Source organism: Peromyscus californicus, unplaced genomic scaffold (assembly GCF_007827085.1).
Source record: "Peromyscus californicus insignis strain IS unplaced genomic scaffold, ASM782708v3 Scaffold_8__1_contigs__length_139910024, whole genome shotgun sequence".
NCBI lineage: Eukaryota > Metazoa > Chordata > Mammalia > Rodentia > Cricetidae > Peromyscus > Peromyscus californicus.
Genome location: NW_026294606.1, coordinates 116,431,001 through 116,449,833, shown reverse-complemented (window position 1 = coordinate 116,449,833; position 18,833 = coordinate 116,431,001). Strand labels below are relative to the sequence as shown.

General features: G+C 51.7%; 1 protein-coding gene across 1 annotated transcript; it reads left to right on the top strand.

Annotated features, from left to right (window-relative positions):
• Positions 1 to 4,476: 4,476 nt before the first annotated feature.
• Adgrg5 (adhesion G protein-coupled receptor G5) lies at positions 4,477 to 16,901 on the top strand. Its single transcript, XM_052729088.1, is given in 12 exon segments — positions 4,477 to 4,540; positions 4,610 to 4,685; positions 5,053 to 5,209; positions 5,739 to 5,858; positions 6,217 to 6,333; positions 7,541 to 7,693; positions 8,304 to 8,425; positions 8,641 to 8,909; positions 9,674 to 9,791; positions 12,740 to 13,017; positions 13,265 to 13,312; positions 13,315 to 16,901. Coding segments are annotated over 12 exon segments (1,572 nt in total). The 3' UTR covers positions 13,365 to 16,901.
• Positions 16,902 to 18,833: the final 1,932 nt, after the last annotated feature.

Genomic DNA, 18,833 nt, shown 5'->3' with positions numbered 1-18,833 from the left:
CCTCACGGCGTGGCTGTTACAGTTAGACCTCACGGCGTGGCTGCATTACAGTTAGACCTCACGGCGTGGCTGCATTACAGTTAGACCTCACGGCGTGGCTGTGTTACAGTTAGACCTCATGGCGTGGCTGTGTTACAGTTAGACCTCACAGCGTGACTGCGTTACAGTTAGACCTCGTGGCGTGCCTGTGTTACAGCTGTATGACATGTGCATGAGTAGGATGCACATGTGCCATTGAAATAATGTTGATGTCAAAGGACAACTTCATGGGTTTGGTTCTCTCCAGTCTTTACGTGGGTTGCAGACACTGAAGTCAGGTCACCAGGTTTTTGTGGTACGTGCCCTTACCCACTGAAACCGTCTTGCCAGTCCCCCAATTTTGGGATATTATTAATAAAGCTGATGTGAACGCTTGTGTACAGATTTCTTTGTGAACATGTTCTTATTTCTCAGACGAACACTCAAGAGCTACTGCAAGCTCCCGTGGTAGATGTGTGTTTAGTTTCAGTTTCTGTTGGTGGTGCTGCCGTGGAACCCAGGCTGCATGGATGAGGCGAGTGCTCTACCACTGGCCCTCACCACAGCGCTGTCTTGTCACGCAGGCACACACACACACACACATTTGCCTAGCTGTTTCCCAGGAGCCACTGAACCCTGTGTTATTCAGCTATCCCTCTATTAATAGACATTTTAAGTCCCCTCCTTTTAAAAAAGCATTTATTTATTTGTAATTTTAATTTTATGGGTGTGAGTGTTTTGCCCACATGTATATATGTACCCCATATGTGAGCTCATTGCCTGCAGAGGCTAGAAGAGAGGGCATCAGATCCCCTGGAACTAGAGGCACACATGGTTGTGAGCTGCTATGTAGGTGCTGGGAACTGAATCCAAGTCATTTGACAAGTGCTTTTAACTGCTGAGCCATCTCTCCAGAGCTTCAACTTTCCTTCTAGAAATTATTATTATTTAAAAAAAACCCCAGGGTCTCACTATATAGCCCTGCATAGCTTGGAACTCCCTAAGTAGACTAGGCTGACCTAGAACTCATAAAGAGCTGCTTGCCTCTGCCTGCACAGTGCTGAGATTAAATGTGAGTACTGCTGCACTAGGCTTTAAACTTTTAAAATACATTTACTTATTGTGTAAGTGTGTGTGTACGTGTGTGGGTGTGTATAGTTCGCAGTGCTTGTGTGGAGGTCGGAGGACAACTTGTAAGGGATAATTCTCTCCTTCCACCAATGTGGGTCCTGAGTATTTCACTCAGTTGTCGGGCATGGTAGCAAGTGCCTTTACCCCCTGAACCATCTTGCTGGAACAGTTTATAAAAGATTTTCACTTGTCTCTGTGTGTGCGAGTGTGCACATGCATGCACACAGAGGCCAGAAGAGAGTGTGGGGCATTCTACATCCTCTTTTACTGTTCCTCTTAGGCAGGGTCACTTGAACCTGGCGCTTATGCCTTGATTAGGCTGGAATCCAGCAAACCCCAGAAATCTCCCTGCCTCTGTTTACTTGGCACGGGGGCGACAGGTGCTCGTGGGGAACATGGGTTTGTTACAGGGGAGCTGGGACTCGGATGCCAGTCCTCATGACTACAGGACTGTGCAGCCATCTGTCCATCTCCAAGCTAGCTCTTTCCTTTCTTTCTAATTATCATGTTGCACATGAGTGTGCATGCACATGTGTGAGTGTGGACACCTATGTGGCTTTTTTTTTTAACATTTATTCATTTATTTATTTACTTATTTAGTGTGTGAGTGTGTATGTGTGTGTGTGTGTGTGTGTGTGTGTGTGTGTGTGTGTGTGTGTAGTCATGCTCCTGCACAGCATGTATGTGGAGGTCAGGGAGGCCTTTGGGAGTGAGTTCTCTCTTTCTAACATGTTCTGCCCAAGGAATTCAGGTAGTCAGGCCTGTGTGGAAAGCTGCTTAGTTGTGTTTTGTTGTTTTGTTGTCAACTTGACATAAACTAGAATCATTTTAGGAAGAGGAAACATCCATTGAGGAATTGACTCCATCGGATTGCCCTGTGGGGTCTCGTCTTGATTAATGATGAGGTGGGAGGGCCCAGCCCACTGTGGGTGGTGTCTCTGCTGGACAGGTGGCCCTGGGTTCTCTAAGAAAGCCGGCTGAGGAGTCAGGAGGAGTGAGCCAGTAAGCATGTTCCTTCACGGCTTCTGCTTCAGTTCCTGCCCTGACTTCCCTCCATGATGGAATGTAAGCTGTAAGCTGAAATGCCCCCCAACCAGATGGTTTTGGTCATGATGTTTATCACGCAGCAAGCTCTCTTACCGTCTCAGGCATCTCCCTGGTCCTATTTTTAGAAATTCTTTCCTTAATAGCTTTAATTAATTCCTGAAGTAATTTAATGAGAAGTCAGTCCCTCTGATCAGGTTAGGCACATTCTATGACAGAAACAGACTGTGTACACTGCGTTCAGCAGTGTGAAGGATTGTTGGGTTTTTTTTGTTTTGTTTTTTTTTCCGAATTTTCATCCTTTGGGGCTCAAGGTTGTGTTCTACTGAATAAAGTTATAGCACAGATACACAGTTTGGGAACGTTAAGGTCTGATACTGTGATATGTCAAAGCAGGAAACAGCACATGTGACCAACAGTCATGGGTATCTTCACCCCACTTGATTGGCAAAAGGACCAAGCAAAATTCTTCAGATTCATTCAGACACAGCGTACATGGACTCTTTGCCGTATTATTTTATTCTTCTATCAAGATTCTTATATCAAAGAGATTCTTGGCCTAAATGAATTATGCTACCATATCACTGAAAAAAATGTTGTAAGGCCAGGCATGGTAACCATGCCTTTAATCCTAGTATTGCTGAGGCAGAGGCAGGGGGCTATCTGTAAGTTTGAGGCCAGCCTGGTCTACACTATGAGTTCCACGATAGCCAGAGCTACATAGTGAGACCTTGTCTCAAAAAAACAAAACAAAACAAAAAACTCAAATTTATTAATTTATTTTTACATTTATTCATCTATCTATCTATCTATCATCTATCTATCTATCTATCTATCTATCTATCTATCTATCTATCTATCTATCTATCTAATCTATTTACCTCCCTCCCTATCTATTCTCCTTCCCATCCGTAGTCAATGAGGCAGTAGCTCTCAATCAAACCGAGAGCTCACCAATATGGTTCACCTAGACAGCTTTCTCTGGATCCCCTGCCTGCCTTCTGAGTCTGGAATAACAGATGGTCGCTTTGCTCACCCGGTATTTCCAAGGGCTCTAAGATGCAAACCCTGGTCTCTTGTTGATGTGGCAAGGGCTCACCCATTGGGCTGTCTCCCTGACTAAATCCCGTGTTCAGCCTCATCTTCCACCCCCTCTTCAGAGGCCCCTGATGCCTCCCATTCTTAAGTGCTTGCAAGGCCATGAGCCTTGAACTAGCTGGTGTCTCCTTGCTCCCCATATTCTCCCCAAGTCCCCCTCCTTTCCCCATTGCAATAATAGATAAAATTGTCAAATTTATTTCCCAGGCAGTCACCTGCTCGATGTCACTAGAGAAATCTCAGCTGTCTTCCTTCCTCCTCCCCATTCTTCTGTCTTGTGGCTTTGTGCTTATCATTTTTGTTTCTTTGTTTTTCCAGACAAGGGTTTCTCTGCATAGCCCTGGCTGTCCTGGAACTCTCTATAGACCAGGCTGGCCTTGAACTCAGAGATCTGCCTGCCTCTGTTTCCGAGTGCTGGGATTAAAGGCATGTGTCACTATGCCTTTTGCTTTGTGCTTATCTCATCCGTCCAGCCTCCTTTTGGAAGGGTTTTTGGGGCAGACATAATCTTACTGTATTTAAGCAGAAGTTCATTCATTCATCTATTTTCCTCTTTTTCTGAGATGCTGGGGATTGAACTAGGACCTTGGACTTGCCAGGCAAGGTCTGTCAACAGATGGGTCAGAATTATGCCTTGCTTGCTCTCAGTAGTACTCCACCCCCAACCCACTGAGGCGGGGAACCCTCAGGGAGACTCTCTGGCTTAGCAGCTAATGGCAGCTATACTCAGTGGTCAAACTTTCTGGGGTCAAGGACACTTGGCTTCAGCCATCTTCAAGCCAAGACAGACTCTGGCCTCTGCCTGAGTTTTCTTATGAAGGAGTTGGAGAAGTAGTGGAGAAGCTGACCGTCCTGGGTTAGGGGTGGAGTTGGCTTGCCTAGCTTGCACCGGGCCCTGGGTTTGATCCTCAGTACTTGTGGGTGTTGTGATGAGTTTTGCAATCTCATCACCTTGTGGGGAAGGAGCAGGAGGATCAGAAGTTCAAGGTCTCCCTCAGCTACTTAGCAAGTTTGAGGCCAGCCTGGGCTACAGAAGATCCTATCTCAACAACAACGAAGAAGAAGAACAAGGAGGAGGAGGAGGAGGAGGAGAGGAAAGCTGGGGGGGTTACACAAATATCTAGAAGGTAGAGGTACTGACCATGGTATCCCCTCTCCAAGGCCAAGAGGATACCAGCCGAGGACATGGATGCACACAGGTCCCTTTTCGTCTGCCTGTGTCTTCTGGCTGCTCAAAGTACCCCAGCAGGTAGGTGATGGCTTCTTGGGGGAGGAGTGCTGAGAAGCTGGCTCAAGGCCTGAGTCCCACTGTCCACAGAAACACTGTCAGAGCTACTGCACCTGATGAAGCGCCTTGAGCAGCCCTTTGGCCGGACCTTGTCTTCCAGAGTGAGGTGAGTCAGGTGTACCCTCAGCCATACACATATTCAGTTTGTGGTGACTGAGTGCCCACTGTGTGAGTACCCACTGTGTGAGTGCTCACTGTGTGCCTGGTACCAGGGTCTGGAGTTTCAAGAGAGGCTTGCCATAGCCCTCCCAGAGTTTATTGTCTAGTGAGGACCCTTGATGAAGTGTTATGAGTCAAATGGGTCCATGCATTTCCTAGGCAGGGGCTCTAAGACGTGGGCTGGGGATATGGGTTACACAGGGTGGGTTGGGGGTTTGGGGAGTAGAGATGTAACGGTGGGAGGGCTGGGTGGGGGTGGGAGGCCCCACCCCCAGGCTGTCTCAAGCTCCTCCCCCACTGCTGCCCAGTCCCAGGCATATCCATCGCCTGGAGGAGATGCTGCTCAACGCCAGCTTCCGCGGGCACAACTTGACGCTGCAGACAAACTCTATCCAGTCTCTGGTCTTCAAGCTGGGTTGCAACTTTCCTGGCCTCTCCCTGTCCAGTGCCACCCTGACAAATGCCTCCCAGGTCAGAGGCAGCCAGGGAAGTCCTGCAGGGGCTTATGGTTAAGATCTTCCCCCACTGCCTGGTGCCCTAGTCCCCTGTCCACGCTCTGCCCTGACCAGCTGGGAGTTGCCTCTTCTGCTTTCCTCCGCGGAGAGCAGACAGAGGAGGTACTCCATGATTCCTCGTGGTCAGGGCCTTCATCCTGATTTTGCTTGGAGGCAGGTGGGGGGCAGGTCCCTGGGGCTGGTGGCAGCCAGGACCACCTCTGTCCTTTTAAGACTCTGGTGTTAATAGGGCAGGATGCTTGGCCAGTGCGGGGGTGTGTGTGTGTGTGTGTGTGTGTGTGTGTGTGTGTGTGTGTGTGTATGCGCTGGGGTGGTTCTGTCCTCAGGGAATGAAGATGGGGGGGAGGACTGGGAGGGGGTGCTGTCAGAAAGTGGGGGCTCAAGTGAGGCCTGGTACTGTTTAATGGGGAGGGAGCCCAAAGGTGTTGGGACTGGATCCATAATCTCTGACCACTAGGCTTCAGCCCATCTGCTGCCATCCCCAGGCCTGGGCCCCACACGCCATGCAGTTTCCGGCTGAGCTGACCAAGGAGGCCTGTGTGACGTCCGGGCCTGCCGAGCTCCGGCTCGTCTGCATCTACTTCTTCACCGCAGACCTCTTCCAGGTCAGCAGAGGCTGGCTAAGGGGGGTTCTGTGTCGCAGGTCGGGCTGGAAGGGGGGACCAACTCACTGTGCAACCGTAGCTGGTCACCGCCACTCTGGGACCCACTTTCCCTACCTGCTTTAGGGAGAGACAAAAGCAACTTAGGGAAGAATTTGTTGGCCCATAGTTTGAGGATGCAGTCCATCATGGTGGGCAAGGGTGCACAGGCCTGTCTAACCTGATCTAGATAATCCTTCACTGGCCTGCCCAGAAGCTTGACTCAAGGCGACAGGGAGGAGGGGCTGGGATGAGAATTCTGATCTCACACGGGCTCTCTCCGGCTCCCCTCTACTTAGCCTCTTTTCTCCTGCCCTTCCAGGATGACAGTAACTCATCCCTGCTCAATAACTATGTCCTGGGGGCCCAGCTGGATCACAGGCCCGTGAACAACCTTCAGAAGCCGGTCAACATCAGCTTCTGGCACAACCAAAGTCTGGTACTGTTGGGCCCACCTCCACCCCAGCCCCTGAAGCTTTCCCGTCAACCCTGGTTTGACCAAACTGAAAATCGTGGCACCATATGGGAAACAACTTTAAATCTGTTCTTCGAAAATTTCTGCGAAGAAAGAATTTTGTCATGATTTTTTTTTTTCCAGTTGCTAGTGCTAGAAAGCCAGCTTAAGCTCTAAAGGGGATTTATGTGTTCCTATCAATGGAATGTTCAGGGGAGTTCCACCTTCAGGTATGGCTGGATCCAGGCACAGACATAATACTGTCAGAGTTCCGTCTTCTCTAGTCTCAACAATGTTTTCCTTGGCTTTCCTTCCTGTGGGAAGATGGATACTGAAGACACTGGGTTGGCGTCTAAGGTTCTTCCCCCCAGTGCAAACCAGGGCTCCGAAAGGTCTGACTGACTGAAGCAGGCTGTGTCCAGGAGGACGAGATGTGTGGATTTGTCAGGCTGGGTCACATGGGGTGGGGTAGTGCCGGTGCTGATGCCGGAACAGAGAAGAGTATCCGGGAGACGCGAGTCCCGATGCTGCTGCTTCTGGGTCCCCGGCCTGCCTGCCTCCCTGTGAAGAAGTCCAGAGTCTGTGTTCTGGCTCCGTCCGCCTCAGTCTCTCAGGAAGGCTTCATTCTCATCTTCTCGGCGACCCTCCCTCCTGCCTTCGGAGCTTTGCCATCGCCCTTCCCTTTGGAATGAGTGTCCTGTTCCACTTCCGTTCAGTCCATGTCCCCTAAGGCCTCCTTCTGTCTCTCCCTCCTCTGCCGCTTTCCATAGTGTGTCTGCGTCAGACCCCTTGCCTCCATCATAGGGTTTGGCTGCAAATGAGTCTCCTGTGATGGGTCTGTGAGGAGGCAGCAAACAGTGGCTTATAGAAGACCTGCCACATGAAGGACCACCACTGCCACCCCCACCCCGAAGGCTGAGTGGCCTTCTGTGCTTCTGCTAACCTTGTGACTTGGATATGCAGGGTCCATTTTGCAGATGAATACGCTGAGGCTCAGAGAAACTTGCCCACTTGTCCAGAACACTGAGAACTTGTGGTGAAGGTGGGGCTGGCATCTGGGATTGCCAAAACCCAGCCAGCACCCACAAAATGTTGACAGTGGTGCAGTTGAATCTCCCTTGGGCCCCAGGCTCCCAGCCCCTAACATGGGATGTTGTCCCGCACCCCTGGACTGACTCACATCTCATTTCAGGAAGGGTACACAGTAACCTGTGTTTTCTGGAAGGAGGGAGCCGCCGAGCGCAGCTGGGGGGCCTGGAGCCCCGAGGGCTGTTCTACAGAGCAGCCCTCACCCTCTCAGGTTCTCTGCCACTGCCACCACCTCACCTACTTCGCGGTTCTCATGGTATGCGGGCATTCGCCTTGAGTGAGGGGAATGGGAGCTTCGGGAGCCCCTGAGAGGTGGTGCAGGAGCAAGGCTGAAGACAACGTAAAGGGTGGTGAGCCCAACTCTCCCATGATTAAGTCACACAAGTCAATTTAGGGACCTGCTTTCCTTTAAAAGTCTGTTATGCTTCAGGCATGGCTTGATCCAGGGTCTAGATCACACTAAGACAGGATTCCATCTCTGTCCCTCCACTATGCTCGCTCCATCCTGGCTTGGCCCTCAGCTGGGATGCCCTAGGGGATAATAACACAGCTGCCAGAAACCTTCAGGCTCACGCCTTGCTGGCTTTCAGACCAGTGGAATTCAAGAGCCTCCCTTACCGAGTCTCAGCCCAGACTTGTGCCTATCCATAGAGTGGGAGAAGGGCACCCCGCCTATGTGCATGGAGTGCTTTCAGGGCGTTGTGGGTTACAAGAGCCACAGTGCAGGCTATGGCTTCATTCAAGGCAGGAGGGGCTGGGCTGTGGGGAAGGAACTTGGAACTGAGGTCTGGGAGACTTTTCTGGTGGTGCCCAGAGAGAGCTGGGCATTTCTAAGCTTCAGGCCCTTATCTCCTTTTGCCCTGTAGCAGCTCTCTGCAGACCCGGTGCCCGCTGAACTACAGGTGCCCCTTGAGTACATCTCCCTGGTGGGCTGCAGCATCTCCATTGTGGCCTCCCTGCTCGCCATACTCCTGCATGCCCACTCCAGGTAACTCCTGCCTTGCCCAGCCCCCCCACCCTACTGCCGCTTCGTGTCTTGCTCCAGCTTTCCGGGGCAGGTGGGTTACTCAGAGGGAAGGGTCACAGAGCATATGCCATCCTAACACTGTGGCAGCTACTGCGTCTCTCCCCGTTAGCTTCAGTTCCCCCATCACTGTGCATCTGTGAGCCAGGCCGTGGCACTGAGTGATATCCCACCCACAGGAAGCAAAGTGACTCCATCTCACGCATCCACGTGAACCTGCACGGCTCTGTTCTGCTCCTGAATGTCACCTTCCTTCTGAGCTCCCAGATGGCCCCGCTCCCAGTGCCCAGGTCGGTCTGCCTGGTGCTGGCTGCCACCCTACACTACGCACTGCTCAGCTGCCTTACCTGGATGGCCATCGAAGGCTTCAACCTCTACCTTCTCCTGGGGCGCGTCTACAATGTCTACATCCACCGATACCTGCTCAAGCTCTGCGTGCTGGGCTGGGGTAAGGGACACCTGTCTCACTTGCCCGAGTCCAGGGTGCTAAGCCCAAGTCCTCCTTCCTGTCCCAGTGACCACAACTGCAGGAGCATGAGCTACCATCCCCGTCAACACTCACCATCCCTTTCAACGTTACTAAGCTCTCTCCAGCATCTCTAACTCCCTCTCCATCCATGGCATCAGCTCCACCATCCCCTCCACCCCCGACACCACCATTGCTCCTGCATACCGTCACCTTCCTATCTGCGTTTCCAACACCATCATTACTGCTATTGGGACCCTCATCACCTCCACTCTCAGCACCCCCCGGCCCCCTGTTCCCACTGTCACCACCACCAGGTCCCTGCCTCTACCACCCACACCTGCCTTTACTCCCATCCCCAGCACCCCACCTCCTTCATCCCCATCACCTTCCTCACCTTCACTGCACCCCACCACCATCCCCTCCCCCCTCCCCTTTGCCACAGCAGCACCACCACGGACACCTGCACCACCTTAGTCCATCTTGTTATTATCTCTATTTCCTCTCAAGTTCCCCGGCCACCCCCACCTCCTGTTCGCTCCCTGCCACCTCCCAGGTGACCACCACCGCTGCTGCTGCTGCTCAGCTCTGGAATTTCACTGACCGCTAAGCTGGCTCTGAAGCCGGCTCTCGTGTGCGTGCGGCTGCAGCTCAGCACAGCGTGCATCCCCTCCTCCGTCAGCCAGCGGGGCAGAGGACCAGAGCCAGCTCATCTCGGGGCTTCCTGTCTTTGTCTCGCCCCTCAGGGTTTCCCGCCCTCCTGGTGCTGTTTCTTCTGGTGGTCAAGAGCTCAGTGTACGGGCCCTGTGTGATCTCTTTCTTCAATAGCCAGGAAAACGGCACAGCCTTCCAGAATGTGTCCATGTGAGTGCCTGGTGAGATAAAGGGGCCATGCGGGCCTGGGCTTTCTAGGGTGAAGTGATGGCTGAGGGCCAGAGAGGGAGCCATGGTTTGGGAGGGGGGAGGATCCCCATGGGTTCTTCTCACCCTTTCCATGTCCCTGAGGTCTCTGCAGGAGTGGATGCCTGCTCTGTGCTGATGGACTAGGAAGCCATAGAGTGGACACCAATACTTGCTGAGCCTCCAGAACCAGTTATAGTGGCTCTCAACCTTCCTAATGCTGCAGCCCTTCAATACGGTTCCTCATGGTGTGGTGACCCCCAACCACAGAATTATTTTCGTTGCTGCTTCATAACTGCTATTTTGCTACTGTTATGAATTGTAATGTAGATATCAGATATGTCACCGCTGTGGGGGTTCAGACCCACAGACTGAGAACCACTGATTTAGGAGGTCCTGGCAACACTTGGCCATATATCACATGGCCACATGGTTGGTTCTGTGGTTTTACCCAGTGCAGGCACCAGAGCTGCTAAGCTCAGCTGGCACCTGACTGCTGTGTCTTCAGGCCACCTTCTGTAGCTGGCAGGCTCAGCTTAGCTCTTCCTTGCACAGAGCACAGGACACTGCCAGCACTCCCATGCTGCTGGTGTGGGACCTGGGGGATGGATGGATACATGGGTAACGCTAAGGGGGTTCGACAGGGCCTGGGGGCGGGGGGAGGCAGCAGAGAGGAAGACAAACTCTGCTGTGGCTTTCTGCATTCAAGGACATCAAGATTATTATTACGATAAAACACTTCCAACAGGTGGGTACGCTACAGTGGTGGAGGAGACCCCTGTAGAGGGTGAGTGAGACCACTCGTGGGTAAAGGCCCAAACTTACAACCTGAGTTCTATCCCCAGAACCTATGGTGGAGGGAGAAAACGAACTCCCCGAAGCTGTCCTTTGACCCCCACATCTGTGTGTATCATGGCATGCATGCTTACACTCCCACACACCATGCACATATAACAACAATAAATAAAATAATGAATAAGACCCTCATGAAGCCATCTGGAGAGCTGGCAGTCCAGCCACCATGACAGCTCAGGATGGCTAAGGGCTCATGGGAACAGGCTTGGTGGATGAGCATGTTCAATGCTCACAGTGAGGGCTCAGCCCCACTGCCAGCCCTATGTCACAATAGGGCAACTGAGGCACAGACAGCTCAAGAACTCTTCCATGACATCCAAGGCTATCAACTGAAAGCTGGGACTTGGCCTGCCAGCAGCTCCAGAGTAGTCCCCGAGACATTGTCCAGCTCCAACTCACGACTGTCACTGGGAGTTTGGGGAAGAGTGGGAAGTGGCATAGATATTGCTGAGGGGTGAGCCCCTTTAGAGATATATCTCATTATATCATGTACAGTGGGGACAGAAGAGCTTAATTGTCACGTCCCCAAGACAGGAACACAGCAGTGGACAAATGGGAACCTTCGCACTATGAACCAGCGTCCCTGCATTTCTTACCCCTTTCTGTCCTTCAGGAGATTGTTATCCCGCTTTGGTGACTTTTATCTTCCATTAAAAACTCATAGAACTCTATCATCTATGTATCCATCCATCTATCTCTCTATCTGTCTATCTATCTATTCATCTATCTATCCACCTATCTATTATCTATCTATCTATCTATCTATCTATCTATCTATCTATCTATCTCTGTCTATCTATCTATCTATCTATCTATCTACCTACCTACCTATCTATCATCTATCTATCCGTGCATGCATGTATGTATGTATCTGTCTTTCTATCATCTACTTACCTATCTACCCATCTTTCATCTATCTGCATCCCTAAACTAAAATGATGGGTTTTTTTGTTTGTTTTAGCTGAGGATCAAACCCAGGGCCTTGCACTTGCTAGGCAAGCACTCTACCACTGACCCAACCCTTAAAATGACGTTTTAAAAAGCACTCTTCAAACACAGTCTGGTCACGTAGCAGGGATGCTGGAGTAGCAAGCAGTGGCAGAGCCTTCATGCTAGAACATTCTGTAGCAGCAAAAGCAGAGGACGCATAATGCTAGTTACCAATGCGCATGGCTCTTATAAATGGTGTTCAAAGACACCATGACTCCAGTGTCAGGGCCCCAGGAGGGGGTATCTAGATACATGATTGTGACAGGAACTCAGACTCAGGGCCCAGACCAAGGGGCTTCAAGTCCCACCCTTGCCCCAGCCAGCCTGAGCTCCTGAGCAGAAGCCTTAACTGTGGGATGGAGATGGTTAGGTGCCTGCCCCTGGTCTGTAATGAGGAGCGCCTGGGATAACCCATGACCTTAGGGCATGCTCTGACCTAAGCAAAGATTAGCACCTGTCTTGAAGGTGTCCTAGACAGGAAAAGCCCAAGGCCTCTTGGAGGGCCTAGGCCCAAGTCAGGGCCCAGCAGGCACCCCCAGGTTCAGTGCCTTCTGTGGGATTTCCCTACGGCTCATCTGCTCCACAGCTCTTTCATACTAGATCATCTACCCACCAAACCAGGGGTTGTGCTTCACAAACTGCTCAGTTCTCCGTGGGGAAATGTCTAGGGAGGCGTGTCCCATTGCACAAAGGTGATGACAAGATAATGATGGTGGGTAGAACGGAAGAGGAAGCTTCCAGAGTGAGAGCCCAGGCCAGTGATCTACTAGGACATTGGTCAGGTTGGCATGGAGGAGCTGAGGCAGCAGAGTGAGGGGAGGAGGCTTGAGGCTCTGTGGCTGAAAGGAGGCACTTCAGTGAGTGGGTGGAGGTGCCGGATGATCCTGTTGTGGTGGCTGATGGGAAGCTGGGCGAGGGGCTTGGGCATATGAACTATCAGGCAAGTTACAATCACTGGGCCAGCGAGACCAGGCATGGATAAGAGTCGGTCCCAAGGCTCCCAAGGCACTTGGCCTCGTGCAGGTCTTGGGGTCATGCTAATCCTGGCCCTCTCTCCTCTCCTGCAGGTGCTGGGTGAGCAGTCCCATGGTACACAGGGTCCTGGTCATGGGCTATGGTGGCCTAACATCTCTGTTCAACCTGGTGGTGCTAGCCTGGGCTCTGTGGATCTTGTGTAGGCTCCGGGCTCGGGAGAAGGCACTGAGACCCTGGGCCTATCGGGACACTGTCTTGGTGCTGGGCCTCACTGTGCTACTGGGCACCACCTGGGCCCTGGCCTTCTTCTCCATCAGTGTCTTCTTGCTGCCTCAGCTCTTCCTCTTCACCATCTTCAACTCGCTCTATGGTAGGCTGCAGGAGCTTGCAGGGCGGTAGGCGCTGGGAGGGGCTAGTCATTGGGGGTCTCTAGGTCAAGGGGTGCATGATGACTGAGCCCACAGCTCCATTTTAACTGGTCTGGGGACACATCTGCCCAGAGGAGAGGCTTGCCTCTGAACTGCATGAAGGTGCCCTCTGGGTCTGTCCCTCTACCCCCCAACGACAGGAAGTTGTTGGGTTCTGGTGACGTTCTCACTGACCAGCCTGTCTTGCAGGTTTCTTCCTCTTCCTGTGGTTCTGCTCACAGAGGCATTACTCAGATGCAAAGCCAAGGCAGAGAAGGAGGCAGTCAGCTCCTCCCAGATGACACACTAATCCAGCTCCCAGCCTGCAGCCTCAGCCTCTCCTACTCCCAGCAGCCCACAGCCCTGGCTCGTCCAGGGAAGGCGGTGGGCTGGTTGTGGAACACCAGAGTCCGCTGTACCCTCCCAGGGATCCTTTTCACCTCTCAGAATTACCTAGGGCAGAAGACAGCGCGTGGATCCTTGTCCTGGTCCTTCATACCTGAGTGCAGTTCCATTGGCCAGACTATGGACAGAGCACAGGCCTGCGAGCCAGGAGGCTAAGCCCGACTGGACCACACCTGCTCAGCACTTACAGATACTCACACTGTCGTGGCCTATGCCTGGGGCCACTCTTCCTTCTGTCAGTCCCAACTGATGACGACTTCAACTTTCTATCTTTCCAAAGGCCAAGAAATCCAGCCCTTCCCCCTCCTTAGCCCCCACAGGTGGTGTAGACCAGCAGCCAAAGCCAGGCCTCTGTCTCTTCCCTGAAACAGAGCCAGCTGGGCTCGAGGGCTCTAGCTCCTAAATCATTGTGTAGGACCGGATTTTCCTGGTGGACATGAGGGTGTGTGTTCAAAATCTACAAACTCGGCCCACAATGGGAGAGAATCTGCGCTGCTTTAGACCTGCCTGCCTGTCAGACCAGGTGGGAGACAGTCCGTGCTTTCCCCAGGATGGACAGTAGGGGGCACTGTTGGCTTGTGCGCCAAGGCATTAGCTCCAAAATTGCCCCTGGAAATGCAGCTGTTACCTGTCTGAGGGCCCATCGACCAGTAAGAGAGTCTGGGACCTCCAATGCCTTTGGCTTTCACACATCCATCGTCTTTCACTGTGCAGCTGAACAAGGTCACATTTAGGGGTTTGTGCCCAGGCACTCCTAACACCAGAGCAGCTGGTTGGGGTAGATTCTCCATCAGACACACAATGTCCTTGAACCACAAAAAGGGAATCAGAGTTGGATGACATCCTCCTGGCATGGGGGGTGGGGGTCCTCTGCCTTTCTGGGCATTTCTGGGTAATCATGACTCCATCCTCCCAGGGGGTCTTCTGCCTTTCTGGGTGTTTCTGGGTAATCATGTACTTAGCTCCTCACTGGCTGATGAGTGTGTGACAGGCTCTGGACCAGGCTGCCTCCACTCAGATGCCCGGTCTGTGGCTGTGGGCAAGTCCTCCAACCTCTTTGTGCCTTAGTTTCTCCATCTTCAGCAGGTATACAACAGTAGGAACTCTTTGGGAGAGTCAGTAAAAGAGAAAATCCACTTCAGTCTTACTACATGAGGCCTCAGTAAACGTTTACTGCTATTATGAGATGTATATTACCATTATTATTATTGTTGTTATTATTATTATTATTATTGTGTGTGTGTGTTATATGTGCACATGTGTGTACTGGTGCAGCATCCTTGCACATGTGTACCGGAGCCAGAGAAGGACGTTGAGTGTTCTGTTCTATGACTCTTTGCCTTATTCCCTTGAGACAGGGTTTCTCACTGACCATGGAGCTGGGCTGATGGCCGGCAACCCCGGCGGTCCTCTACTTTCACCCCTGACACACCAACACATCAGTGCTGGGGTGACAGGCTCATGTGACACACTTGGCTTTTTACACAGGTGCTGGGATGTGAACTCAGGTCCTTGTGCCTGCGCACAAATGCTTTTATGTACTAAACCATCTCTTCAATCCCTGTTACTGTTGTCAACAGTTTCAATGGAGGCAGGCTGGGGAGGTCCCAGGCTGGCGCTGTGTGACCGCACAGCTCCTCCTTAGGCATATCCTTCCATTCCTATTCTGTGGCCTTCTCCTTGACTTTTCTTGGAGGAGGACCTTGCTCAGCCCTTCTGGCCCCGACTGTGCCAGGGATATTCCAGGAAACCACAGGCTAGCCATATCTCCACTCCCAGTCTCTGAGTCCGCCATTGGTCCATTTATCACATCTTCCATGAAGCCTCCCCAGGTGTACCTCAGGGAAGGCCTCTTTCCCACTCTGGGTTCAGGCAATATCCTCCACCAGGTCCCCATGGTTAGGCCAGCATGAAGATCCTTGGGCTGGGTCTCCATGCTAACAAAGGTGCTGGGGGATCTTTGGACAACTCGGTGGGGGGTTGGGGGGTGAAGCAGGGCCTTGCTTGAGCCCAGGACCTGGCCTCTCAGAACCAGGAAACCAGAGTCACCCAAAGAAGGATGTGGCCACAATGACAGCCCTAAGCCTGTGGCTCTGAGCCTCACTGAGGCCCAGGCTCTGGGGTAGCGCTTCATGTAAATACCCCAGTGGAGATGTGGAGTTGGGTTGGACAGAGGAGGTACGGGCTGTCAGGTCGACTCCAACTGTCCTTCAGTCTCCCCAGCAGATTCAGCCTAGGTGGTGGACCAGCTTCTGGACTTCCAGACCGGCAGGAAGGCAGAAGGGTCTGGGATGGAGTTTGGGGACGCTGCTCAGAGTAAGGGCTCTGAGGGGGCACTCGGTAAAGAGCTGACAGTGTGGGAGGTCAGGAAGGCCCTGGGCAGTGTGGGTGCATGATGGCTCTTGAAAAGAGAATTTCAGACAGTGCAAAGGAATTTCACTTTGGAAGACATGCTTATACTAAAAAGTTACTCGTTTATCTGAAATTCAAATTCGGCCTCATGTCCCATATATCTATTTTTATTTTTGCTAAATCCAACCCTAATTAAAAAGTATTGGCTTAGGAGTCTAGGGTTTGGGCTCTTCATCTTTCAGATCACCATAACCAATACCAACTGAGCAGCTCCTCTGCCCGTCAACTGAGCCCACTCACACAGCCCGCTCAGCATGCTCTTCCACCAGCAGAAACCCCCAACTGGCCCCACTGCATCATCAACCCGCTCGGAACCAGCCCCCGTCTGGACAGAACCACTTTACAGGCCCCTTTCCCTCCCCAGAAGCCAGAGGAAACCTCCTGCCCTGCAGCCTCAGCATGTTCTCTCCACAGCTGAAGTCATCACCACCAAACTATCAGTGGATCTTGGGAGCACAGGGAGGTCTGACCTGTGACCCCTCTCCAGCCCAGTTTCCCTTCCTCAATCTTGCCACACCAAACAACTTTTATTTCCAGAGAGCATCCTTCTCATCTTTGGGCTGGTCTTTTTTTTCTGGGACATTCTCCCCGATGGCTTTCGTTTGTGGAATGATGGCTATATATCCTTAGCATCTCAGCTCGGTCCATCCCCAGGCCCCTCCAGCCCAGGCCCGGGCAGAGAAGTCCCTGACCTCCAGTCTGGATGGAGGTTTCTCTCCACCCCTTTCCCCACAGCAGAAGTTACTTCTCCGTCTTGTAACTGACTGTCCCTGTCTGGCTCAGCTGCCAGACGGAGAGCGTTTGGAGACAGGTGCTGTGTCTCATTTGCTCATTCATCCATCATATAATGGTTTAGCACTTATATTTTAGGCATTGCACTAGTTGCTAAGGCTATATAAATGAACAAGTCATCACATTCTAGTGTGGGGGTGGCCTACAAGAAGCAGTTTAGCAAACGGATATAAAATGTGACAGCTGGTAACATGGACTGTGAAGAAACACAAAAGAAAGTGAGAAGTGGGGGCTGAAACCCTGGGTTCATCCGATGGAAACGGGGGGGGGGGGTACTGGGCTTAGGGGTGCAGGAGAGGGTCAGTGAGTTTACCTTAACTGGTCATTGCCGGGGCAGGATTTCTATCTTTCTTTCTTTTTTTAAATAAATCATTTATTTATTTGTATTTCATGTACATTGGTGTTTTGCCTGCATATATGTCTGTGTGAGGGTGTTGGGTACCCTAGAACTGGAGTTAGCAGTTGTGAGCTACCCTGTGGGTGCTGGGAATTGAACCTGAGTCCTCTGGAAGAACAGACAGTGCTCTTAACTATTGAACCATCTCTCCGGCCCCAAGGGACAGGGTTTCTTAAAGCAAATTTTCCATGTGGTGGTAGTGAACTTTGGGGGACCCAGGGGCAGGGAGGATGGGAAGGTTAGTCTCCTCTGAGATTAAGCTCCCAGGGAGCTGGGGTGGTCCTGGGTTGGGAAACCCTCTGTAAGAGGGTAGTGATCTCAACCTGGAAGAAAAGGTCCCCAGGTTAGGTCAGGGGTGTTTGCTCTGTGAGTAAGATCAAGCAAACAGGTTCCAAATTCGTCTTCCCCAATCACAAGAGTGTGAGCCACCATGAAGGGGAGGCCACAGAGAGGAAAGAAGAGCAACGGAACATCGAAGGCCATAGGGGATGCTTAAGAAATGAAAGTTTCAGTGACAGAGGTGCACATAAGACAAGTAAGAATGGGGGAGGGGGAGAGAGGGAGAGAGAAAAGAAAAAGAGGAGGAGAAGGAGAAGGAGAGAGAGGAAGAGGAGGGGAGGAGCAACAGCTGCATCCAGATGTGTCAGCAATTACATTAAACTTAAGTGGACTGAACCTGAGTGTCAAAAGGTAAGTGATACTGAGATCAAATGGAAGAAGACGCATGCATACGGTGTGCCCAAGAAGCACGGCTCCAGGGAAGGGGCTTGGGAAGTACACAAGCAGAGAAGTCAAGTCTGCCAGGAGACTCCCTCATACACTGACAACGTCTGACACTGTTAATGCTGGCCAGGGTGTGGTCAACGGCAAGAGGGTAAGGGGGCTCAGGCACTTGGTATAGACAGACATGTGACCATTCAAGGTCCAGGTCCACCACTACCCATAAATGACGATGCCAGTAATTCATGAGACAAAGTGACGGAGGAGAAAGAGGCCTGTGGGTGGAAGACAAGGGCTGCCACCCAGGTTCCAACTTGCCAGGGGTCATGGGTGCAATTTACATGGGTCGCTGGAGAGACTATTTTTAGCCATAGCAGAGAAGCTGAGATAATTCTTCTTGCTGCCCCATTGTGGGCCACTGGCTACCAGCTGTAATGTTCAGGTGTAACATTCTAGAAAGATCCCCGATCAGGTCATGTGACCAGCGGTGTTTGATATTTCCATTTATCCTTTTCAGGCAAGCCTGATTTCATCAGTGAAGCCAAACAGAAACAACAAAGCAGGCTTAGCTTGGTGCAGTGGTGCAGGCTGTAATCCTAGCACTCGGGAGGCTGAGGCAGGAAGGTCATGAGTTCCAGGCCAGCCTGAGCTACATAGTGAGACTAGGCCTCAAAAACTAACAAAACACAAGAAGTCAACAACAAAGAAGAAAAACTAAACAGCAACAACAAACAAACAAACAAACAAAAAAACCAAAACCAAAATACCTCTGAAAAATTAAAACCAGACCAGGCATGGTGGCACACGCCTTTGATCCCAACACTTGGGCGGCAGAAGCAGGTGGCTCTCTGTGGGTTCTACGCCAGCCTGGTCTACACAGTGAGTTCCAGGATATCCAGGGCTGCATAGTAAGACCCTGTCTCAAAAACAACACTCACACGAAACTCCTCAAACAAACAAAACCCCAAATGAAGCCCAGACAGGCGTGCTGGCAGCAGAAGCGAATCAGCCCGCTCATTAGCTCTAGGCCCTGGCACAGGCTCGTCCCCGATG